The 26,457-nt window shown below is 42.7% G+C and overlaps 1 protein-coding gene across 2 annotated transcripts in view; it reads left to right on the top strand.

Moving 5' to 3' along the window:
• The first annotated feature begins 1,661 nt into the window (after window positions 1-1,661).
• The window catches only part of wbp4 (WW domain binding protein 4), a 50,198-nt gene continuing 25,402 nt past the window's right edge, over window positions 1,662-26,457 (top strand). For both annotated transcript variants that reach the window (XM_080204130.1, XM_080204129.1), the window contains exons 1-5: window positions 1,662-1,781; window positions 5,712-5,784; window positions 10,035-10,097; window positions 10,202-10,328; window positions 16,513-16,659. In XM_080204130.1, coding sequence (XP_080060256.1) covers window positions 1,780-1,781; window positions 5,712-5,784; window positions 10,035-10,097; window positions 10,202-10,328; window positions 16,513-16,659 — 412 coding nt within the window. In that variant the 5' untranslated portion in view covers window positions 1,662-1,779. The remainder of the gene's footprint in view (window positions 1,782-5,711; window positions 5,785-10,034; window positions 10,098-10,201; window positions 10,329-16,512; window positions 16,660-26,457) is intronic.

The raw sequence follows: 26,457 nt of genomic DNA, 5'->3' as shown, positions 1-26,457 counted from the left end.
CCCAGTGACAGTGAATAAATGGCGATATATTTCTAAGTAAGAAGTCTTACAACACCAGGTTAAAATCCAACAGGTTTATTTGGTAGTACAAGCCATAAGCTTTCAGAGTGCTGCTCCTTCATCAGGTGAGTGGGAGTTCTGTTCACAAACAGGGCATCTATAGACACAAACTCAATTTACAAAATAACGGTTGGAGCGAGTCTTAACAGGAAATCAAGTCTTAAAGGTACAGACAATGTGAATGGAGAGAAGGTTTAGCATAAGTTAAAGAGATGTGTACTGTCTCCAGCCAGGACAGTTAGTGAGATTTTGCAAGCGCAGCAAGTCGTGGGGGTTACAGATAGTGTGACATGAACCCAAGATCCCAGTTGAGACCATCCTCATGTGTGTGGAACTTGGCTATCAGTTTCTGCTCAGCGATTCTGCGTTGTCGTATGTTGTCTTGGAGAATGCTTACCCAAAGATCAGAGGCTGAATGCTCATATATGGCATTCGACTCATCGATCGACAGTTCTGATGCGCCACAGGTACAAACCACACCAACCTCCTCAGAAGACAAACACGGGACACGGGACAGAGTATCCTTCGTCATCCAGTACTTCCCCGGAGCGGAGAAGCTATGACATCTTCTCTGGAGCCTTCAACGTGTCATCGATGAAAATGAACATCTCACCAAGGCCATCCTCACACCTTCATTTTTTTGCCTTCAAACAACCGCACAACCTCAAACAGAACACTGTCTGCAGCAAACTACCCAGTCTTCAGGAGAACAGTGACCACAATACCGCACAACCCTGCCACAGCAGTCTCTGCAAGATGTGCCAGATCATTGACGTGGATGCCATCATCTCACGTGAGAACACCATCCACATGGTACATACTCTTGCAACTTGGCCAACATTGTCTACCTGATACGCTGCAGGAAAGGATGTCGCAAGGCATGGTAGATTGGGGAGACCATGCAGATGCTACAACAGTGGATGAATTAACACTGCTCAACAACCACCAGGCAAGTGTTCTTTTCCCGTTGGGGAACACTTCAGTGGTCACGGGCATTTGGCCTCTGATCTTCAGGTAAGCATTCTCCAAGACGGCCTTCACGACACATGACAGTGCAGAGTCGCTGAGCAGAGGCTGATAGCCAAGTTCCGCACACATGAGGACGCCATCAACCGGCATCTTGGGTTCATGTCACACTACCTGTAACCCCCATGACTTGCCTTGGCTTGCAAAATCTCACTAACTGTCTTGTCTGGAGACAATACACATCTCTTGAACCTGTGTGTGCTTAACCCTCTCTCCACTCACATTGTCTGTACCTGTATAGACTTGATTACCTGTAAAGACTCACATTCCAACCATTATTTTGTAAATTGAGATTGTGTCTTTATATGCCCTGTTTCAAATCACTGAGGGGGGCTTTCAAAGAGAGACAGGCCAACTGAGGGGGCGGAGTTCCGAGAGACTGGATACAACTGAGGGCGGGGCTTTGGCGGAGGGGGTGGGGCTACTGTGGATGGGCGGATCTCCAGGAGAGGGGCGTGTCTATGGAGAAGGGGGTGGGGCAACAGGATGGGCAGTCCTCTGGCGGATGGGGCGGGGCTACGGGGGGAGGGGCGGACCTCGGGGGGAGGGGGTGGGTATCTGGCAAAGTGGGCGGGGCAACACGGGCGCCCCGTCTGGCAGAGCGGCTGTGTGTCGGAGCCGGCGGCTTGGCGCGGGGCCTGGATTGTGTCGGCGAAGCTGGTGATCGGAGCGAGAAGGTGCTGACTGGCGACCATGTGAGTATCAGCGGGGTTGGGGTGCGCGGCCTCGGTCTTTCCACACGCCTGGGGCAGAGCTGCGCACCAAGCCCGGGCATCCTGGCTCGCCAGCTGTCAGGCTGCCGCCATGTTTGGGCCGCGATGCAACTGGAAAGTTCCAGAAGGTGCTGCAGACAGGCCGCAGCTCCCTCCTAACCCCCTTTCCCCCATCTCTCTCCCCTCCTTTCCCCCTCACCCTCTTGCACCCTCCCCTCATTCCCTTGCCAACCTGGCCTCGCCCCTTGCCTCCTCGCCTCTCCCGTTGCCCCGTCGCGTCTTCCCCTTGCCCCCCCCGCCTCGCGCCTTGCCATCCCCCGCCTCGCTCCTGTGCCCCCCCAGGCCTCGCCCCAGTGCCCCCCCTCAGGCCTCGCCCCTGTGCCCCCCCCCTCAGGCCTCGCCCCTGTGCCCCCCCCTCAGGCCTCGCCCCTGTGCCCCCCCCCTCAGGCCTCGCCCCTGTGCCCCCCCCCCCTCAGCCTCGCCCCTGTGCCCCCCCCCAGGCCTCGCCCCTGTGCCCCCCCCTCAGGCCTCGCCCCTGTGCCCCCCCCTCAGGCCTCGCCCCTGTGCCCCCCCCCTCAGCCTCGCCCCTGTGCCCCCCCCCCTCAGGCCTCGCCCCTGTGCCCCCCCCTCAGCCTCGCCCCTGTGCCCCCCCCTCCCCTCAGCCTCGCCTCCTGTGCGCCCCCCCCCTCAGGCTCTCTCGCCCCTGTGCCCCACCCCCCCTCAGGGGCCTCGCCCCTGGCCCCCCTGTGCCCCCCCCCTCAGGCCTCGCCCCTGTGCCCCCCCTCAGGCCTCACCCCTGTGCCCCCCCCCCCCTCAGGCCTCACCCCTGTGCCCCCCCCCCTCAGGCCTCACCCCTGTGCCCCCCCCCCTCAGGCCTCACCCCTGTGCCCCCCCCCCCTCAGGCCTCACCCCTGTGCCCCCCCCCCCCCTCAGGCCTCACCCCTGTGCCCCCCCCCCCCTCAGGCCTCACCCCTGTGCCCCCCCCCCCTCCGGCCTCGCCCCTGTGCCCCCCCCCTCAGGCCTCGCCCCTGTGCCCCCCCCCTCAGGCCTCGCCCCTGTGCCCCCCCCCTCAGGCCTCGCCCCTGTGCCCCCCCCCTCAGGCCTCGCCCTGTGCCCCCCCCTCAGGCCTCGCCCCTGTGCCCCCCCCTCAGGCCTCGCCCCTGTGCCCCCCCCCTCAGGCCTCGCCCCTGTGCCCCCCCCCTCAGGCCTCGCCCCTGTGCCCCCCCCCTCAGGCCTCGCCCCTGTGCCCCCCCCCTCAGGCCTCGCCCCTGTGCCCCCCCCTCAGGCCTCGCCCCTGTGCCCCCCCTCAGGCCTCGCCCCTGTGCCCCCCCCTCAGCCTCGCCCCTGTGGCCCCCCCGCTCGGGCCTTGCCCCCTCTCTCCCCCCTTCCACCCCCTCTCTCCCCCCTTCCACCCCCTCTCTCCCCCCTCTCTCCCCCTTCCACCCCCTCTCTCCCCCTTCCACCCCCTCTCTCCCCCCTTCCACCCCCTCTCTTCCCCCCCCCCACCTCTTCCCCCCCCCCCCCCCCCCACCTCTCCCCCCCACCTCTCCCCCCCACCTCTCCCCCCCCCTCTCCCCCCCACCTCTCCCCCCTCCACACCCCTCCACAGGCAACAGATGCTTTGGCACATCACCATCTGAAGCTCCGTCCCATTCACCATCCTGACTTGGAACTATATTGCCATTCCTTCACTGTCGCTGGGTCAAAATTGTGAAAGTCCCTCCATAAGAATACTGTGGATGGAACTACACCATATGGATGGTAGTAGTTCAAGTCACACCACCACACCTGATGGATAATTAGGGTCAGCCATCTCCCATGAATGAATAGCAAAAAAAAGCAATGCTTGTTTATGTTGAAATTTTTTGTCAGCATCCTTGCCTTGAAAGCATTATAAAGATTCGTCTCTTACAGTCTTATTTTTGCCCTAACAATCTGCTACATGAAGGGAATTTCTCCCAGCTTCTCCCTGTCTTATATTAACAATATTAAATCTAGTCTTTCTCGTTAATATCCAAAGGTAATAATTTCTCGTTAATATCCAAAGGTAATAATTTCTATTGATTTATCTCAACAAAATGTATCATTTTGTACACTTGTCAAAACTTCTTCCTCTTTGAATGGAAACTGATCCAGGTTATTCCCTCATAATTGAAGCATCATGTGCCTTTGATCATTACAGTCACTCTCTTCTACGCGTGCTTCATGGTCTTGACACCTGTCCTAAAGCAAAACTAGACACAGTATTCTAACCTGAACAAACCAATGATTTGTATAAGTTTAGTAATAGCTCTTTGCATTGAAGTGTTCTTGCAGTAGAAAAATCGCTTAAGAGGGTGGAAAGAAAAATTAATTCAAGAGTATTGGCAAGGGAGGGTATAAGTAGGCCCCCACATGAGAATTGATCCCAGTCTCTTTCAGCTACAGCATTTTACCAGGTGTTGTCAAACCAGGTGAAATGGTTTTAATAGCAAAAGTTGTGAACCAGACATTAAGACCACACAACTGTGATAGTAGTACAATTATCATGGATGTTTTTTTTTTGTGTTCGTGGTGAATGTTTAAAAATTCAGCTTTGTGCTCCAGGCATATGTCTGGAAGAATGCAGCTCGGCCTCTGGAAGAGCAGAATAATTATTCACATCAGTCTTGCAAGTGATTATGTTAAGTAGAGTTGATAGACTTTTATTTACTAGTTCCCTTGGGATTTCTGATTTGAGTGATGGACAGGGTCATGTGATGATTATGATATATGTGTAGTCTTGGGTCTGCAGCACGAAAAGCAGAGAGCAGTTTTGTCTGCGGCTGAAGTCTGGGTGAAATTAAAAGGATCTGGCAGGATTCCGAAACTAATTTTCTCCCTGAAAGCTTAAAACTGTTGGCACTCATTGTAGCAAGTGTATTTAAAGTTTTAAAGTTTATTTATTAGTCACAAGTAACACTTACATTAACACTGCACTGAACTTACTGTGAAATTTCCCTAGTCACCACACTCTGGCGCCTGTTTGGGTCAATGCACCTAACCAGCATGTCTTTCAGAATGTGGGAGGAAACCAGAGCAGACACGGGGAAAACTTGTAAGTTCCTCACAGCCAGTGACCCAAGCTGGCAGTTAGACCTGGGTCCCTGGCACTGTGAAGCAGCAGTGCTAACATGCCACTCCTATTTATGGTTGCTAACTTTATTTAAACTGGCATTTAAATCTGTAAGAGGAATATTGCTTATTTGGAACTGAAACAGTGATAAACTAGAAATTGAAATTGTTTCATTTTCATTTTCAATTACTGTTCATCTGTTAATAGTTAAGTTGCTTTATTTGTTAGACTTGTATTTAAATTGTGTTGTTAGGTAAAGTTTGTTTTACCTTAAAAGAATCCCTAATTTGCCAGTGGAATCATTCCTGGAAGGAAGTATAATTTCCCCACATTTATGTTGGGGTCTGATCTGCTATTCTAATGTAATTTGGGGTTTTGGGGATATTTACATAACTATGAAAACATATTTGCTCTAAGAAAAAGTCTTCTGTGAGCACTTCTAACTAAATAGAAATACAAGTGTTGTAATTGACTGCAGTATATGTTTTAGCAAAGCTTTACATACCTGCTTATTGGTTTTATTAGTGTTAATGTTACCATTGCTGTATGTTGTTTCAAGGTGTAAATTTGCACACTAATCGACTACCATAAATATGTATTGTACAGCATGGGACCTCACCCAGCAGCTTTTCATCTTGTGATGTAGGCAAGCACTGAGACTGCTTGGTCTGCTTATTTGTTGCATGGGATATTTTGTAATTGATTTCCTCGGTTTTGAAAAGGAAGAGTGGTTATTGTGTATCAGCTATAAAATGTTAGTCTTGTGCTTATGAACATCTGGAAACAATGCATTAACATCTGTGCTTTTTATTCTATAGGGCTGACTACTGGAAGTCACAACCAAAGAAGTTCTGTGATTACTGCAAATGTTGGATAGCAGACAACAAACCTGTATGTTGCATTTTATGTTACATACAATGTAGGATTTCAACAGAAAATTCTTAAAAATAATGTTTTCATTGTAGCCTAACATGTTACTGAACTGAGTTTTGATAGTGGTTCTTCACATCAACCCTGGTAAAATTAATTGCTATTCTGATTATTTTTCTATGCACCAAACTTTCCATTCATCGTGACGTGTTCTTAGAGGACAATCGTATTAGCGCATCAAGTTGAAGATTTTTTTAACAGTAACAGAAAGACCGAGTGCAGGATCAAGATTGAAAAAGAGTTAGAGGGGAAGGCGCAATAAATCAGGCAGTAGAGAATGAAGTAACACAGCAGTAGATGGTTAAAAGAAAAAGTGAGAGAGCTCAATTCTTCATTTTACAGCCTGGGGAAAGAATGTGATCGAACAGTGCGTCTCAAAATTTATCAGCAAGGTCTTGCAAAAATAGGTTATTCTTGTACTTGCGCCTTACTCGCAATCAGACTGACTTGGACACTTTAAAAGTAGTAACAGTTGAGTGCAATCTCAGTTCAAATATGGCAATAAATATAACTGTAAACTATCTTGGACTGGTTTGTTTGATGTCCTCAAATATTCAGTTCTTTTATTAAAATAATTTTTAGGGCGCTATGGATTATTTGACAATGCTTCAACTGAAAAATCTAAAATATGCATAAGAGGGAAAATAATTAAAATGAATGGATGGCAGATGGTGAGGCCACCACACTGAATACGTTGTTGCTGGAGCCATGAGAATCCCTTTCCCATCATTACTGCAAGCAGAAAAGCATTCCTGTATTAGTGTAGAAAAAATCTGCAACAACCATGGGAATGATTAAAGCACAACTTTGTGAAGAAGCCGAGAGAACTTAGCATACGGAGGAGAGGTTGGAACATTGCTGGTCTGGATAATGGAGAGGAATCTGGTAGCTAACATATGTCCTTTAATTTAGAAAACAGAATTACCCAGGAGTAGTTATGCTTGATACCAGCAGCTGTGCAGCCATTTTGTATTTATGTAACATCTTTACTGTGGGGAATGTTCCTGTGCTTCACAAAGGGAACAGGAAAATTTATCTAAAGAAATTGAGCTTGTTAGAAAAGGTGGAAAGGTAGGTTTTGCGAAGGTTCCTGCAAGTGCAGTGAAGGAGAAGTTTGGAGAAGATGAGAGTTACAAAGACCGTACCTGAGGAAGTTGAAGACTGCACCATAGATCGTTGATCAAAGGATGTGAGAAAATTTCCTTTAGGTTGGCATTACAGGATGTGAAGGACATTATGCAATGGACACTGATCATGCGACTTCCTGTGATATTATTTAGGCCAATTACAATGATGATGTCCGTGCTGTAATGTGAGACTCTGGAGGTTGTGGATGGCACAAATTATCTATATTCTAGTTGCAATCCCTGACCTAGAATTGAGTGTTGCACGATAAGAGGAGGCTAATATGACTAATCATATTGTGTTGCCTCTCAAGAACTACTGTATTACCTCCTCTCCCCCCCACCACCCCCATTTACTTCATTCATCCACTTTCCTTTCTATTTATTATGGATTTTGTCTCTACCACTGCTTTTGATGGGACGTTCCATGTCCTCAGTTTAAAAAAGAATCCCTCCATTTTTGATTTTTCTGTAGTAGATTTATGCCTTCTAGTTACTAACTCTACCCAGTGGAAATAGTCTTTTACACTATTGCTCAAAACTCTAACTTTGGACTCAATTCTGCCGTTCTTCCAAGAAAGCTATAAATCAATCACCATATTCCAGCTCTTTCTCATGCTGGCTTAAAGCTAGTCATCAGTGCTAAATGTGGCTGTAATACATAAACTGCCAACTAACTTTAAGTGGGGAAGAGATCTTGAAGGGGTTGGGAGTGGCTACTCTCTTTCAGATTTGTAGTTTGTTTTTAAGGTTTAGCATGACAATTGGAGACCTTGTTCTTGTTTGCTAATTGCTATGGCATTTACATTTTTGAGTTGTGTAAGTAGATTTTCCTGTGGTGCGGGAATAGATTTCCCACCCTGGTATAGAATCTGCTTGATTTTTAAAAAAATGCTAATTAAGGATGGTGGTGGGCAACAAATTTCAATTTACCTTTCACATGATATTCAAGTGCTTTTTCTCTACCTGTCAGATCATTCCTTGAGAATTGGCATTGGTGTTACTCTAGGGGATTTGGGAAGATCCAGTTGACCTAAAGACTATTTTGAGACCATAATTTTGTTTGGGTTATTTTGGGGCGATATTCTGAATCCCAGCAATCCGCAATATAATGTGTTTGTGTCAATAGAAATATTTATCTGGTAAATTAAGTCACAAGGCACAGCTACTGTTTTGGGGGATAAATGAGTAATTGTGTTCTTACTATGTCTATAATATATTCGAGTAAGATCACTTGAAATTAATTGTTAAAAATGATGCAATGAGTACTTTCAGGTCTGATGAAAATCACTGAAGTTCCTTGTGTCTTTTTTTTACAAATAGACAGATAAAATGGTATGGTGCGTATTCACTTAATAAGCCTGAATTTAATAGCCGGAGAAAATGTAATTAAATTTGAAAATATCCATTTGCCTCAATTTTTTTGTTGTATTGCTGTTATCAAACCATTGAAGCTTGCAGCACAGAAGAAGGCTGTTAAACATGTCTCTGTGCTGGCATTTTGCAAGCAATCTCCAAAACTACTTCCACTGCCTTACTGTGTCTCCACAGTCCTATATCTTTCCTTGTTTCAAATATTTATCTATCTTGGCTCTTTTAAAAGCTGCAGTGAACTTTGTCTCAATTTTTATTTGAACCACATTCCCTGTAACATTTCCTGCTCCAGCAACCTTCTGTGTGATTTAAATTCTTTTAACAGCTCCTCACATTCAATAATCATTTTAAATTGATGGCCTCTCGTCTCTAATTTTCCAAGAGGATAGTCTGTCTGTATTTATCCTGTTGTAATTTTAAAAAGCAGTAATAAATCTCTACTTGGTTCTCTCTCCTCCAGTGGAATAGTCCCAGGTCTCGTACAATAAAATTGCATGGAAACAGACTTGGCTTGATCATCAGCTTTAGAATAAAGGAAGATGCTGTTTCAGGGTACATATCTAGAATTTGCTATTCAACAGAAACTGTGTATATAGGAAGGAAGGAAAGTGGTTTCTACTGATCAGTTTATAATGGAAAAGCATATTTCTTAATCAATATTATTTGTCTGAAATAAAGAATTGAGATTTCAACCTACAGTTTTATTTAAAGGATTTATGAAAAGCAGAGTGACATAACTCTTTGAAGGGTCGGCTGACACACCCATTTATACTATCGATATAGTTTGCATGTGCGGTGTACACAAATACAATCTATACATAGGGTGACACAGTGATTAGCACTGCTGTCTTGCAGCACCAGGGACCTGGGTTCAATTCTGACCTGCAGTGACTGTCTGCATGGGTTCCCTCTGGATGTTCTGGTTTCCTCAGAGTTCTAAGATCGGTGGATTGGCCATGCTAAATTGCCCCTTAGTGTCAGAGGGATTAGCAGAGCAAATACATAGGGTTATGTGGAGGGGATTGTTGGTGCATGCTTGATGGGCTGAATGACCTCTGCACTGCAGGGATTCTATGTGTTCAGTGTTCACAGATATATTTGATGGCTGCAACATTTTCAGTGAATGGAGTCAAAGCCCAGGCTTTTAATGTAGACCTGTAGATGATCACTTGAAATTATTTATTTGAATAAAAACATGAAAGGGTAGAAAAAGCAATTCCATGGAAAATTTTAGTGATTAATTGTGGAATACTCATATTTGAAGTTAAGCTTTTTAAATTTTCATCTTGTGCTCCATAAATTTTAGATACCAAGACAAAATAGAAATTATTTCAAAAAGTATTTTGTGATTTGATTTACCAAGTTAACAGTGAAATATTAATATTCAATTTTCTTATTGTAAAAGTACTTGCTGAAGAATTCTGTTTATTTCAGTGATTTGCATGTTAAAACGAGTAAGATAATGCATATCATATACAGGAATTTTAACATGCTGGTAGATAAGTTTCATACAAAAGTCAGCATTGCCTTCTTGGGGGCAGTTTGGGATGGGGTATAAATGCTGACCGTGCCTGTGACACCCACATCATATGAAAGAATTTTTAAAAAATCAATATCGATTATGTGTTTTACAGTCCTGTGTTCAAACAGTAAAGCTGTTGCTTAACCTTCTAATAAAATGGTTATCGTTGTTTTCCTCACATGCTTCCACAGAGTGTTGAGTTTCATGAAAGAGGGAAGAACCATCAAGAAAATGTGACCAGGAGGATTAGTGAGGTACCCCCTTGTTTTCCATGATCTGTATTTTCTTTTTCTGACTGTTGTGTACACATTACCCATTTTGAGCTGGTCCTAAATAGCATGTTCATTTGCGCTTCCAGATTAAAAAGAAAAGTTTGGAAAAAGCAAAAGATGAGGAAAAGGAGGCAAAGGAATTTGCTGAGATGGAAAATGCAGCTATGAAAGCTTATCAAGAAGATCTCAAGCGACTTGGAGTAAATGTTTCAGGTAGCATTAAGTGTTGTTATGAGTGTCTTTGTTTCTTTGAAAGCTGTTAGAATTCTTTGTGATGATATCAGGTCATTTTGCTAAGCAAGTACTGTAGATCAGAGTATCTACATTTACCTTTAAAGCCATACAAAATTTCTTCCAAAAACTGGAGTCGACTTGTTTGTGTAAGTGTAAGTGGGCACCAATTTGAAATATGAATAGAAAGCACTTTTATTTCAAATTAAATCAATGTGACATCAATGAATTAACTCTGACAGTTAACTACAATCAAAATGTTTTAGAAACCGTCAAATTCATTATCTTTGGCATCCGACTCTGATCCAAGTTCATTGAGTCTTTTTTGGCTATGACATCATCAGGATCTCACTCTGGATCCGATTTGGTACTTTTGTTTTGAGAATCATTCCTCCACAACAAATCATCATCATCATCTCCATTCATTGAATTGGATATTTGGTATTTTGTAAATAATCTGATAGTTTGTGCATTAATAGCATCTAATGATTTAAAGACAAAGTCAGACAAAACATCAAGTGTAACAGCACCACTCTTTGTAAAGGTTTTTTCTCCATTAACTATCCATTTGACAATATGAGCCTTGCATTGCAAAGCAATTGGGGTACACGTCCAACGTGTTGGGATTTGGACTGCTTTGGAATGAAGCTAGTCAGCTTGCAGGTGCAGCAGGTGGTCAGGAAGGCGAATGGGATGCTGGCCTTCATAGCGAGGGGGATTGAATATAAAAGTAGGGAGGTCTTGCTGCAGCTGTATAGGGCATTGGTGAGGCCGCAGCTGGAGTACTGTGTGCAGTTTTGGGCGCCGCACCTGCGCAAGGATATTTTGGCCCTGGAGGGAGTGCAGAGGAGGTTTACTAGGCTGATACCGGAGTTGAGGGGGTTGAGCTATGAGGAGAGGCTGAATAAACTAGGCTTGTACTCGCTAGAGTTTAGAAGAATGAGGGGAGATCTCATTGAGACGTATAAGATGATGAATGGGATGGATAGGATAGAGGTGGAGAGACTCTTCCCGCTCAAAAAAGACAGTAGGACTAGGGAGCACAGCCTCAAGATAAAGGGGAGGCAGTTTAGAACGGAGTTGAGGAGGAACTTCTTCACTCAAAGGGTGGTGAATCTCTGGAATTCTCTGCCCGTTGAAGTGGTGGAGGCTGCCTCGCTAAATATTTTTAAGAAGCGGGTTGATGGGTTTTTGATAAGAGAGGGGATTAAGGGTTATGGGGAGAGGGCGGGAAAGTGGAACTGAGCCACAACAGATCAGCCATGATATTGAATGGCGGGGCAGGCTCGAAGGGCTAGATGGCCTACTCCTGCTCCTATTTCTTATGTTCTTATGTTCTTATGTTTATTGAACAACTACAAGATTTAATACTTAATATTCCACAAGTTGAGGCATGGCATTATACTCAAGCTCAACATACGTTGGTCTGTATTTTTATGGATCCTGGAACTCTGAGGTCCTCTCTTGATCCCTTAAACTTGGTCATTTGATTCATGATATCCTTTGAGAATTTAACGTTGTCAACTTAGCTTAATATACAAACTTATTTGTAGCTTGAAGATTTTAACTCCAGTTTCCCAGTCTGCTTTAACTGCTGTAGCTTTCAGCCCATTTAACTGTTAAAGTTCTGCTCTCTCTCTCAAGTGACACAGCTGACAGCAGATGCTGAGTATTTGTTTCTCACTTGTTCCCTCAAGGTGAAAACAGTTTGCTAACTAAGATTTCTGTTAAGATCTATAGGCCTACACAAAATTCTGATGGCAGCCCAAACCTATGATAATTACCTGTCAACTGGCAATGTCCTCTGGAAGTGCTAACCTCCTAGCAAGTGCTCCACTACCAACTCCTCTAACTTTCCCAACAAATGCTCCAGCAAGTGTCCTGTGATGAAAGCTATCACCCCAGCAAAATGTTCAATGATGCATTTCTATTTTTACACTCTTGGAAGATAGTTTTGTCACATTTAGCCCAAATATATGCACCTATGTCAACACAACATAACTAACAACGTCTAAGCAAATATTTGCAATTTTTGGCCAGTGGGAAGTGTTTCCTAGCTTCCCTGCAGCAAGTTGAACCAATCAACTTTGCAGCCCACTTTGGTAGGAAAAATAGAATGACAAGAGTATTATTCAAATGGTGATAAATTGGGAAATGTTGGTGTACACATTTGGGTGTACTTTACACCAGTTATTGAAAGCAGGCATGCAAGTTCAGCAAGCAATTGGAAAGCAAATGGTATTTTGGTCTTCTTTGCAAGAGGATTTGAGAACTGCAGCTGTACAGGGCCTTGGTGGGACCAGTTGGGGTTTTGTGTGCAGTTTTAGTCTCCTTATCTAGGCAAAGATATACTTTCCATGGAGAGAGTGCAGTGAAGGTTTACTGGACTGATTCCTAGGATGGCAGGATTGGCATACGAGGAAAGATTGGGCCGACTAGTTAAGAAGAATGAAAGGAGGTCAAAGTGAAGTGTGTCAGATTCTGACAGAGCTGGAAGTAGATGGAAGGATAAAAGATGTTTACCCTGGTTTTGGGAGAGGGAGAGTTGTTTGGCACTGTAACGGCCTCAGGATACAAGGTAGGCCATTTAGGCTGAAATGAGGAGAATTTTCTTAAGGTAGGGAGTGGTGAAGCTAGAATGCTCTACAACAGAAGGCAATGGAGTCTAATTCACTCATTCTATTTAAGAAAGAAATAGATTTCTAGACTCCACAGCATCAAAGGGTATGGGAAGAGTGTGGGACTACGGTGTTGAGATAAGAATCATTGAATAGTGGAGCAAGCTTGATGGACCAAATGGTCTACTATTTCCTATGCTTTATAATCTATCTTTTTGACAGGAGGTCCTGGAACAACTGACCATAACTTCATTTTTTTTTCCTTACAGCTACATCATAGTACTTGATGTTTGGAGAGACCAGTTTTAAAATTTCTAAACATTTCCCAGAATTCACAAATTATCTCATCAACACACACAAATCAAGACCTTTCATCACTAAGCTTATACACTACAAAGGCTGTGGGCCCTTGATGTTATTCCGGCAGTAGTCCTGAAGATGCACGCTCCAGAACTTGCCATGCCCCTATTGGAGCTGTTCCAGTATAACTGCAACACTTGTTATAAGAACATAACATAAGAAATAAGAGCAGGAGTAGGCCGTCCAGCCCTTTGAGCCTGCCCCGCCATTCAATAAGATCATGGCTGATCTGTCGTGTCTCAGTTCCACATTCCTGCCCTCTCCCCATAACCCTTAATCCCCTCGCTTATCAAAAACCCATCAACCCGCGTCTTAAAAATATTTAGCGAGGCAGCCTCCACCACCTCAACGGGCAGAGAATTCCAGAGATTCACCACCCTTTGAGTGAAGAAGTTCCTCCTCAACTCCGTTCTAAACTGCACCCCCCTTTATGTTGAGGCTGTGCCCCCTAGTCCTAGTGTCCTTTCTGAGCGGGAAGAGTCTCTCCACCTCTATCCTATCCATCCCATTCATCATCTTATACGTCTCAATGAGATCTCCCCTCATTCTTCTAAACTCTAACGAGTACAAGCCTAGGTTATTCAGCCTCTCCTCATAGCTCAACCCCCTCAACTCCGGTATCAGCCTAGTAAACTTCCTTTGCACTCCCTCCAAGGCCAAAATATCCTTGCGTAAGTACGGCGCCCAAAACTGCACACAGTACTCCAGCTGCGGCGTCACCAATGTCCTATACAGCCGCAGCAAGACCTCCCTACTTTTATATTCAATCCCCCTCGCTATGAAGGCCAGCATCCCATTCACCTTCCTGACCACCTGCTGCACCTGCAAGCTGGGTTTTTGCGACTCATGCACAAGGACCCCGAGGTCCCTCTGCACCGTCGCCTGCTGCAGTTTTTCGCCCCGTAAGTAATAGTCCTTCCTACCATTATTCCTACCAAAGTGGACCACCTCGCACTTGCCAACATTAAATTCCATTTGGTGTCATCAGCAAATTTCGACACCATACACATATCTACCCAGCAATGTGGAAAATTGTCCAAGCATGTCCTGTATATAGAAACAGGACAAATCCAACCCAACCAATTATTGCCCATTAGTCCACCACTGATCATCAGCAAAGTGATGGAAGTGCTATCAAGCAGCACTTACTCAGCAAAACTGAGTTTTTTGAAAGAGTAATCAAGAAAGTAGATGAGGGCAGTGCAGTTGATGTTGTCTACATGACTTCAGCAAGGCCTTTGACAAGATACCGGTAGATTGTTGCAGAATGTTAAATCTCATGAGATCCAGGGTGAGGTATCTAAATGGATACAAAATTGACTTCTTGACAGAAGCCAGAGGGTGGTTGTCAAGGATTGTTTTCAAACTGGAGGCCTGTGACCAACGGTGTGCCTCAGGGATCAGTGCTGGGTCCACTGTTATTTGTCATTTATATTAATGATTTGGATGCAAATATAGGAAGCATGGTTAGTAAGTTTGCATGTGACACTAAGATTGGTGGCATAATGGACAGTGAAGAAAGTTATCTCCAATTGCAACGAGATCTTGATCAGTTGGACCAGTGAGCTGACAAATGGCAGGTGGAGTTTAATTTAGACAAATACGAGGTGATGCATTTTGGTAGATTGAACCAGGGCAGGACTTACTCAGTTAATGGAAGGGTGTTAGGGAGATCTACAGAATAGAGATCTGGGGGTACATGTTCATAGCTCCTTGAAAGTGGAGTCACAGGTGGACAGAGTGGTAAAGAAGGCATTCGGCATGCTTGGTTTCATCAGTCAGAACATTGAATACAGGAGTTGGGACGTCTTGTTGAAGTTGTACAAGACATTGGTAAGGCCACATTTGGTATACTGTGTGCAATTTTGGTCAGCCTCTTATAGAAAGGATTATTAAACTAGAAAGAGTGCAGAAAAGATTTACTAGGATGCTACTGGGACTTGATGGATTGAGTTATAAGGAGAGGCTAGATAGACTGGGATGTTTTATTTTGGAGCGTAGGAGGCTGAGGGTAATCTTATAGAGGTCTTTAAAATAATGAGGGGCACAGATCAGCTATATAGTCAATATCTTTTCCCAAAGGTAGGGGAGTCTAAAACTAGAGGGCTTAAGTTTAAGATGAGAGGGGAGAGATACAAAAGTGTCCAGAGGTGCAAATATTTTGCACAGAGAGTGGTGAGTATCTGGAACAAGCTGCAGAGGTAGTAATAGAGGCAGGTACAATTTTGTCTTTTAAAGAGCATTTAGACAGTTACATGGGTACGATGGGTGTAGAGGGATATGGGCCAAATGCAGGCAATTGAGATTGACTTAGAGGTTTTTAAAAAAAAAGTGCAGCATGGACGAGTTGTAAACCTCTATGATTCTATAACTACTCATGGACGCTCAGTTTGGGTTCCGCTAGGATCGCTCAGCTCCTAACCTCACTACAGCTTTGGTTCAAACAAGCTGAATGCCAGAGTTGAGAGTGACTGCCCTTGACAAGAGGGCAGCATCTGACCGAGTATGCATCAAGGAACTCGAGTGAAACTGGAGTCAGTGGGAACAGGGGAAAACTATCTGCTGGCTGGAGTCATATCTGGCACAAAGGAAGATGGTTGTGGTGTTGGAGGTCAATCATCCCAGCTCCTGGACATCTTTGCAGGAGTTCCACAGGATAGCATCCTAGGCCCAACCGCCTTCAGCTGCTTCATCAGTGACCTCCCTTCTATCATAAGGTCAGAAGTGGGAATGTTCATAGGTGGCTGCATAATATTCAACAGCACTTGCAACTTCTCAGATACTAAAGCCATTCATGTCCAAATGCAGCAAGACCTGGACAATGTTCCAGCTTGAGCTGACGAGCATCAAGTTACATTTGTGGCAGGCAATAACCATCTCCAACAAGAAAAGACTTATCATTACCCCTTGACATTCAGGGTGGAATTTTCCAACCATGCTTGCCCCAAGATCAGAAAATTCTGTCCGAGGTCAAAGGACCTGTGCGAGGTTCTGTCTCTCCCGCCATGGGACATTGCTTTATATTTAAGGCATTGATTTTTTTTTAAAAAAATCCTTCCCATTCTTCCTCTTCCCTCCTGCCAATTTTCCCAAAAAGGTTTTGTCTTTTTTTATTACTAACATAAAATTTGGACACATTCTGTTTCTTCAAATTCTGTAACTAACTAACAAATATATTGTTGTTTTAGCATCTTCATCGTCAAGTACAACTGAGAAAAAACCAGCAGTAAAGGCCCCTGACACACAGCGTACTACAAAGCCAAACATAGCAAATATCTGGGTACAAGGTGTCTCGCCTGAAGGATATTTCTATTACTACAACTCTAAAACAGGAGGTAAGATTAGAACTTGCTTATTTTAAAATTCAACTTGGTGTACTTATCGAAAAATGTGCTGAATCAGGAATTTATCTATCACTGATGATTTATTCCCCAAAATATGAAAAATATGGTAAATTTGCTTCTGAAGCACAAGCTGTTAAGATGAGAAATCTATTGAAGTATGGCACAGCAACTTGCTGAAATTTATAAGGATAGATTCACTTTTGTTGTCGTTAAGTCTACTTTAAAATTCAGTTAAACAAATAATTCTCCCTTTCCTTCATTTGCTTCCCCATACCACGCAGCATCCTTCTTATTGGCAGACCAATTGTTTGGCGTTGTTGGGTTCTACTTATTACCTTCTAGCAGCATGACCAACCAAAATCTGTATTCTACTGCATTGGGGGGAAAATTGATTGTTTTAGCTTACTGTTGTCCTCTTAGATGATTTTGGCAAGTACCGAACTCTGTTGATTAATTGAGTTCTGCTATTGTTTCACCTTCCCTCCTTGCCGATTGGATCTTCACTTTTAGACCTATTTCTGACTTGTAGTGTCTATCTATTCTTTACTGTTTGAATTCAGCTGTTAGTTTTAAAAATCTGGTTTTCTGCTGTGCTTTCCCTGCCACCGGAGTTCTGTTAAATGTTTTAATAATTAATTTGCTATTAACTTGAACATTTGCAAAGCCTGGCAGGCTTGCGTGTACCTCTTCTTCCAAGTAAGGGTGATTGTCCATTTTACCCTCTTGTCTTTAGATGATGCTTTATTCTCACCCTGGCATGTGCCCATTTTCTCAATGCATTCACTTACCTGACAGGATAATTGTTGTGGTCTCCTTCATACTTTATTGAAAAAATATTGTATTTCAGTCATGAAAGAGAGGGTTTTTCTCTCTTAAGTACCATAGTAACCAACGCCTCACTGTTCATGGCTTCCACCTCGGACCTTGTTTATATATTAATATTATTTACCTTGTTATCTCAATGGAACATGCACACCATGAATGTTATATTGCCTTTTAGGAAGCTTTATCTCCTTTCTGCTACCACTTACCATTTCCCTAAGTCCTATATGTGGAGAGGCTCTTCCATATCTGAAGTGGTTTCATAGAATTATAAAATCCCTACTGTGCAGAAGAGTCCATTTGGCCCATGGAATCTGAACCAACTCTCTGACAAAACATCTTACCCAGGGCCTGTCTTCATCTAATGGTTGATCCTCCTTTTGATTTAGCTACCACCTCTCTTATAGTATTTCTTGCTGCAATCTATTTCTTTTAAACTTCAAATGTGATCTATTTGGTCTTTTCCTCCTTGTATTGTAATTGGCATTTGATTCTATAAACTCGTACACTAATATATTCTTTCCATGGGTCTCATTCTGTATAACTCTTAGCACATTTCCCAACATGCTACAAGCTTTCAAAATCTGTGGTAGTAACCAAACTTAGCACATCTTGTTTTGTATTATCTCTTCTAAATTTTGCAAGCTTGTTTTTATCTTTTCAATTGAGAATTTAAATTGTTTGTCCCTTATGTAGTTTAGTTGAGTTAAATGAGTAAAAATGCAAATAAACACAACGTTTTTCAATATAAGTAAAGTAGCTTGTTCAATTTTATATGAATTAGCAAAAAATGTCTATTGCAGCAACGACCATTTGTTATTTTAGTTTGAGAGATCATTTGTTTTATTTGGACTGTTACATCTCTAGACAAGTGTGCTGAAATGTTGCTTCATACAATACAGCTTGGTTCCACAATGGTTAGCAGTGCTGCCTCTCAGTGCCAGGGACCCGGGTTCAATTTCTGGCTTGGGTCACTGTTTGTGTGGAGTCTGCATATTCTCCTTGTGTCTGCATGGGTTTTCTCGGGATGCTCCAGTTTTCTCCCACAGTCTGAAAAACCTGCTCATTAGGCCTACATGTACTGGGGTGTGGCGATTAGGGGATTTTCACAGTAACTTCATTGCAGTGTTAATGTAAATCTACTTGTGACTAATAAATAATCTTTAAAAATATCTTTGGAGTCAAATTATTCAAAGAACATGTGGACCTAATATAAAGAAAACCCTTGTTTGTGAAGAACTTAAATACAGATTATTTACCTGGAGTACGTGCTCAAGAGAACGCAAAGTGACTGAGAACTGTATTAAATATGCAATATGCAAAATAAAAATATACAATGCTTAAGGCTTATTTTAATGTTATTTGTGAAAGGAGTATTCTGCAATTGTCATTCAACTAGACTAGTTGTATGAGACAGCAAATGACTGTGAAGCTGTCCAATTTAAGAACTTGTGTGTTTTTTTTATTTGCCCATGCTAAGTATGGTGGGCATTGTACAAGACTTTTTATTTAGGACAAGTACCTAATATTTCCTTCAGCTGGATTTCATCAATATATTGAGTGGCGTCAGGGATAGTTTGCTGCTCCAGACACCAGGCTCTATTTCAGACATTTTTAGAGAATTGTCCAATACCGTGGCCTGTTGCCTTGTTCAATAAAGGGGCGAATAATAAATCTGGCAGTAACATGTTTATTAATCTAATGGTGCTGGGAAACTTGTAATGATATTAACCCAAGACAAATAAATTGACACAAGGAAAAATATGGGCTAATAAACAAAAGCTAACATGGAGTTGTTAATGGCAAATAATCTTTAACTTGATTGAATTCTTGCTTAAAATTGATTGAATCGTTTGAATTAACACAGTGTTGATGCAGATGATGCAGTTGATGCTGTGTATTTGGACTTTCAAAGGGTGTTCGGCAAAGTACCGGCTAATATACGTGTTAGCAAAATGAAATTTTTGGAATTAAAGCGACTGTGGTTTTGTGGATATATAATTGGCTGAGGAATGGAAAGCAGATAATGATGAATATTTGATTCTCAGAATAGAGCCTAGTATTCCCTAGTGGTTGCTGTTGGGGCTTCATTCTTATACATAATGTAGGCAAGCTAGCAAGGCCAGCATCTTTTGCCTTTTAAATGGTGTTGGTGAGTTGCCGTCTCGGTCGTTGCAGTCTATTTTTAGATACACTCTCAGTTCTGTTAATGAAGGAGTGCCAGGATTTTGACCCAGCGGTAGCAAAGGAGCAGTGGTATATTTCCCAAGTCAGGATGATGTGGAGGGGAACTTGCAGGTGGTGGTATTTCCATATATAAACTGCCTTTTGTCTTTCTTGGTGATGGTGATTGAGGGTTTGGAAGGAATCTTGGTGAGTTGCTGCACTGCATCTTGTAGATGGGATAGACAGCTGTAACTGTGGTGAGAGTGGAAGGAGTAAATGTTGAAGGGAGTGAATGGGGTGCTGATCGAGAGGGTTGCTTTGTCCTAGAGCTTCTTGTGTGGTGGAGCAGCAATCATCCAAGCAAGTGTAGAATGTTTTATCACACTCCTGACTTGAGCCTTGTAGAAAGTAGACAGAATCTGGGGAGTCAGGAAGTGAGTTAGTCACCTCAGAATTCCCAGCCTCTGACTTGCTGTTATAGGTGTTTATATGACTGGTTCGGTTTCTGACCAATGGTAAACCCCAGGATGGTAATAGTGAGGGCTTCAGCCATTGAATGTCATGGGGAGATGGTTAGATTCTCTCTCATTGGAGATGGTCTTTGCCTGACACTTGAATGGCATGAATATTACTTGCTGCTTAATAACTTAAGCCTGGATAATCTCCACATCTTACTTAATGTAGACTTGGACTGCTTTGGTATCTAAGGAGTTGCAAATGATGCTGAACAGTGTTCAAGTGTGTTTGGACCAAGGCTGATGAAGTCAGGAGCTGAATGGCCCTAGCAGAAACCAAACTGAGCATTTAATGACAAATGCTTTTTTGATGTACATTAATATCCTGGGTTTGGGTAGACTTGGGGTACATCCAAAGTTTGCAGAAACTCATTGATGTTATAAACGTCAATGGTAAGAGGGCGTGGACAGACTAGTGAAACAGATGAATTTTAATGCAGAGAATCACAGGTTAATTTGGTAGAAAGAACAAGGAGAAGTAGTGTAAACGGTAGTGCATATTTAAAGAGGCTGCAGGAACAGAGAGGTCTGGTTTATATGTGCCTACCTTGAAAGGTGCCTGTACTATTTATGAAGGCTTTGAGAAAAAGCACAGCTGATCCTTTCATAATATAGAAGCATATGGCACAGAAGCAAGGAAGTTATGTTAAACCTTCATAAAGTACTGGTTAGGCCCTGGCTGGAGTATTGTAGTTATTTTTAGATCCTGCACTTTAGAAAGAATTTCATCAAGGCCTTGGAGAGGGTGCAAAGGAGATTTACTGGGTGCCAGGGTTAAGGGATTTCAGTTGCAAGGAAATATTAGAGAAACTGTAGTTTCTCTCATTTAAACAGAGAAGGTTAAAAGAAGATTTGATGGAAGTGCTGAAAAGTTAAAAGGTTTTGATAGAGTGTTATGGCACTTTACTGTTGTCAAGACATTTTGGGCTTTGTTTGGACAAAAGATATTTACTGGTAAGAGAAAATAAGTACAAGAGTTGCTGCTGTAGGCTGCCCTCGAGTCGGGCTCCACACTTTATGATGATAACTCCATGGCTGCTAGTTGATTCTGCCCCAGAGAGGACTCCACCCTTTGGGGTAATCACTCACTCTGTTTCCATTGGTGTCTCAAATCAGATAACCCACTTCTTCTGTACTATCTTAGAGACAGCACCACATACAAAACATAGAGTAAGCAGGGGGAAACCAATTCCAACAGCTGAAGGTTCCGTAACCAGAGGAGAGACTACTGAGGTGATTGGCAAAAGAACAGAGCTGAATAAAGAAACTTTTTTTTTTACCCAGAGGTAGGTGGTCTGGGATATATTGCTTGCAAAAGTGGTGGAAGCAGAGTTGAGAATAACTGTTAAAAAGGGAATTGGATAAATACTCTAAATAAATTTTTGGCTATGGGGAAACGGGATTGGGAGTAATTGGATAGTTCTTTGAAAGAGCCAGTGAAAGATGGGCCTCCTTCACTACTCATTCTATGATGCATGTATGATTTCCAGCTGAGCTATGGGGAGGACATAGCTGCAAAGAGATATAGCAATTATTGTATTAAATGGTGGAACAGATTTGATAGGGCATATGGTGTGCTGCTCTTGTGTTCTCGTATCCAGCAATTGTGCTACTGCAAGCTTGTCATTTTGAACAGTCAAAAGTTGAGTAAGTGAAAAGATCATTTTGCTGTTTATATTCAAATTTCTGATGGGAGGGAGAAAGCTTTGAAGTTTTTGTATTAGGGTCTTGGAGTATCTAATTCCAAAAGAGGAGCACTATGTACCACCAATCCCTGTAATCCTGCACATTAATCATGGACAATCTGCCAAGTCTGCACATCTATGGACTGTGGGGGGGAAACCAGAGAACTTGGAGAAAATCCATGCAGATACTAGAAGGAGGGCAAACTTCACCCAATGTTGGAATTGAACCTGGGTCTCTGGCGCTGTGAGGCAGTAATGCTAACCACTATGCCATTATAATGCCTTTATGCATTCCTGATCTTTCAAAGATTACAATTCTGAAGACATTTATCAAAAATGAACAACATTTTTGTTTTCAGTTTGCTGCCTTTCAAAGGTGACATGTCCCCATGATCCCCAGCCCAAGAAGAATTGTGTGCATAGAATATTTGATTATTCTAACTGAACTAATGCTCACTGCCTCTTATCCTAAACAGGTTGATACAGCAAGTACAATCCACATCCCCATCACTTGTACTTGCTAGTTTTTCTTGAAACTTGTTCATTTTAAACAAATGTCCTTTATGCTGTTAAGTCTGATTATGGCTCCACGTTGCCTCTGAGTTCTGAGGCCCCATTCATATTTATTTTCAAATCTCTCTAATGCAACCCAGTTGAGTGCTGAAAGTTCTCTCATAGGTTGCTGTTTAGGCCCAGGAAGTATACATTTAAGAGAGTCTGTAAATGAAGATAACCAGTCCAAATATTACCCCTCCCTTTTAAGTCATGCTGTTGTCCAGTATTTCCTCTAAATTGCAAAGGTTCCCACTTAAGCCACACACATAAAGTTAGCATGTGTTTTGGCTTCAGAATAAAAATTAAAGGGGTTGTGCACTTAAATTGCCCGCACACGAAAAAGTAGGTTAGTGATTGCTGGAAATATTCAGCAGGTCTGGCAGCATTTATGGAGAGAGATAGAGTTGACGTTTCAAGTTGAATACAACTCTTCAGAACTGCTGCCTTCTAAAGAAGTTATATTCAAGTCAAAACAATTAATTGTTTCTACAAATGCTGCCAGACTGCTGCATATTTCCAGCATTTTATTTTTATTTATAATCAACAATGTTGAATTTGCCTTTCTCTCTTCCTATTTTATTTGTTCTGTTTATTTTTATTTTAAACCTTGTGACATGCTCTTTTTCCATATCCTACCTACCTTTAGTTTTTTTTTCCCATGCTTCAAACGTTATTGATTGGTTTGTTTGTCGAATTTAAACTTTAGGTTTTTTGGCTATATTGAAAACACAATACAAATGGAAATTATTGACTTTATTTATTTAACAGCCCGGGAAACAGGCCCTTTGGCCCAACCAGCCTGCGCCGCCATTTTAACATTGAGTCCCCCCTCCACCCATAACTTCAAGCATTTACATTCAAACATGAAGTATTTCTATACCTTAATTAATCTTTCCCTGGAAATGAATACAAGTCAACCAATATATGGTGAACACCAAATTGATATCCTATCTTATTTCTGAGTGAATTTGGCTGTATCAGTTAGTTACAATTAAATGACTGTAAACAAGTTTAGATGCACTTTTTTGGATTTTGTAAACTGTTATAGTAATGTTAATTTTTGATGAGCGAGTCCCTGTCTGCAACAGTGAGATAAGTGAACTCCACCCTTCCCACTGATAATGCTACCTCACAAGAGCCAGGCCCTAAATGCTGCATCAAGTGACTCATCATCCATGGCAATGTCAACATCTCGTCTCAGCTTGACCTCTCTCTTCTGAGTTCACTTTCTATAATTTCTCCCTCCATATAAGCACATCTCTCTAAAGTCACTTTGCTTTCTCTCATAGTGTTTCCATTTCCACCATTTCAATCACAGTCATGTCCTCTGATCATTTCCTTGTATCCTTCGCTGTTCACATCTTAGCTCCCCCTCCTAATCCCACTTCTGTGTCTGACCCTGGGAAGAAGCTCTTCCCACAAATCACTGTAACAGCACACTCGTGATCCTGGACCTCTGTTTACCATGATACATCTGCAGCCACCAATCGGCTCAAGTCACATTACCACCACCACTACTTTTGCCTTGACAAAAAAAAATCCTTTTCTCTCCTCCACCCTGGTCTTTCCACTTGGTTACAGTCCCCACTTTCATTCATTTATGTCTTTTCAATTTAATAGATTTAGATTTATGGTTCAAAACTGTTTGGGCTGTTTACCACCAGAGCTGGCTGAAACACGCAAAACACTGCCGGCTTTGCTTTCGACTACCAGTACCACTTACTATTCCAGTAGCACCCAAGAATCCAAAGGTCATTCTTAAATTTTCCATTCCAACTATCATTTTAAACTCATCTCACTTTCCTCCTCAGTAGGAATTCATCGACTTTGTCAGTAAGTCGAGACCATCTATTCAGCTGCCTCTGCATCATTCTCTTCCACCTGTCCCCAAGCCAATGTTGCTTCAAGGTTCTGTATGCTTGTTTTGCACAAACTTGCCAATCTCGCACCAGGACTGATAAACTATATAAAGGTTTGGTTTACTTGAAGTGTAAGATGGCTCAGCAAATAGATGTACTTTATGGATTTAGTAACTGTTACACTCAAGGAAAGTACAGCTGCGATTCTACACCACAAAGCGTGCACTACTTGCTGATGTCCATATGCTGCTTTTCACCCTGACTACTTCCTCATTTATGCCTTCACTTGAAGTGACAACACAGCAGGATCCCCCTGAATCCTCATCTTTCTTGAGTTTCCTATATATCTCAATTCATACCCTGTCTGAGCTTCCATGATTTTCTGTCCAGTTGACATTTTTCCCCTGAACTGCTGACTACCCAACTTACCTCCTTGGCCCTCATACCATCTGATATTGTTAATGGTTCCCACTCCCTGGTTTCAGTTACCCTCTCCCTGATTGCAGTTATCCTCTCCTTCAAGTCTGTCATCAATTCACTACTTCTGAAACAATCCTTACCTTTGAGTCTGCTGTTGTTGCCAGCTCAAGCTCCATCTTCAATTTCTCTTTCCTCTCAAGGTTCTGAATGTGCTACCCCTTCTCAGATCTTTCTTTCCATGTCTAAAAGTCTACAAGCAGGTTGCACCCCTACCTCCACATTAAGATGCTAATCAAAATCTCAAACGCCGCGCTCTGTGGTAATCTAAGACTTCTATGCTTCTTGACCTGTCTGCAGCCTTTGACACAGCTGACCATACCAACTTTCTCTAGTGCCTCTCTTCCATTATCCAACAAACTGGTACTGCCCTTTTCTAGTTCCTTTGTTAACCTACCCAATCATTATCAGAGTCTCCTGCAATGACTTCTCTCCCAGCCCCTACATAGTTATTTTTGGAGTTGCCTCAAGAATCTATTCTTGCATCCCCACCCTCAACCCCAGTTGCAATATTTCTCATCTTCATTTTGTGCTATCCCTTAGCGATGATATCATTTAAAGCCATCAGGTTCCACATGTTCTCTGTGACACACCAACTCTGTCTCAGCAGTTCTGCCTTCTGCACTGATTCTGTTTGACAAACATCTCTGAATGAGCCAACCTTGAATTAAATGTCAGAAAGAGAGAACCAAGACTCCCACTCCATTCCCTAGCTGCTGATTCCATCCCTCTGGCTATGCATTGTCTAGGCTGTTTGTAATCTTGCTTTCTATTTGATCCTGAAATGAATGTTTGATCGCATATTCTCTTTTGTTTGTCTCAGCACCTGCATCACCTCACTTATGCCTTCCTTGCCTCCATGCACAATTATTACAATACTTAGCTGGCTGGCCTCCATTCTCCACCACCTCACAATCATAGAATTCCTACATTGCAGAAGGAGGCCATTCAGCCCATCAAGTCTGTACTGACTCTGACAGTGTCTTATCTAGACCACCACCACCACCACCACCACCAACCACACCCCCCCCACCCACCCAATAACTCCACCCATTTACCATGGCTCATCCATCTATCCATCATGACCTACACATCTTGTGACACTGTGGGACAATTTAGCATGGCCAATCCACCTAACATGCACATGTTTGGAGAGTGGCTTGTTCAACATTTTTCTGTTTATACCCTAATTCATACCAAATCCAGCACCCTGTGCTCATGCCCGACATCGATTCCTGTTTTGCCTCAACTTTAAAATTCTTGTTCTTGTATTTAAACTCGTGAAAGAGTTTGCCACTCATTTCTGTCATCTCCAGCCTTCCAACCCAAAATCTCTGTAGTACTCCAATTCTGGTTGGTTGTTTATGTCCTCTTTACTAACTATTGATTGCCGTACCCGTCAGTTGTGTAAGCTCTTGAATTCCTTCTCCCTCCCACTTCACAATGGTTTTTCTCTCTCTATTTAAAGATGCTCTTGAAAAGCTACTCCTTTTTAACCAAGCTTTTATTCACCCATCTTAGTACTGTCTCCTCCTCACTTATTGTTAGTTCTTGCAAAGTGCCTTGAGGCATTTTGCAGTACTAAGTTAAAGATGCTCTATAACTGCGAGTTGTAGCATCTGAATGTTTGACTCTTGATGCTGCATAAAGCACCATCCTTATTGCTCATTTTAATGGTGATACGTTAAGAACATAAGAACTAGGAGCAGG

Source organism: Carcharhinus amblyrhynchos, chromosome 15 (assembly GCF_965287045.1).
Source record: "Carcharhinus amblyrhynchos chromosome 15, sCarAmb.v2.hapA, whole genome shotgun sequence".
Classification (NCBI taxonomy): Eukaryota; Metazoa; Chordata; class Chondrichthyes; order Carcharhiniformes; family Carcharhinidae; genus Carcharhinus; species Carcharhinus amblyrhynchos.
Note: the sequence above shows the minus strand (reverse complement) of the source record. Positions and strands in the feature narration are given on the sequence as shown.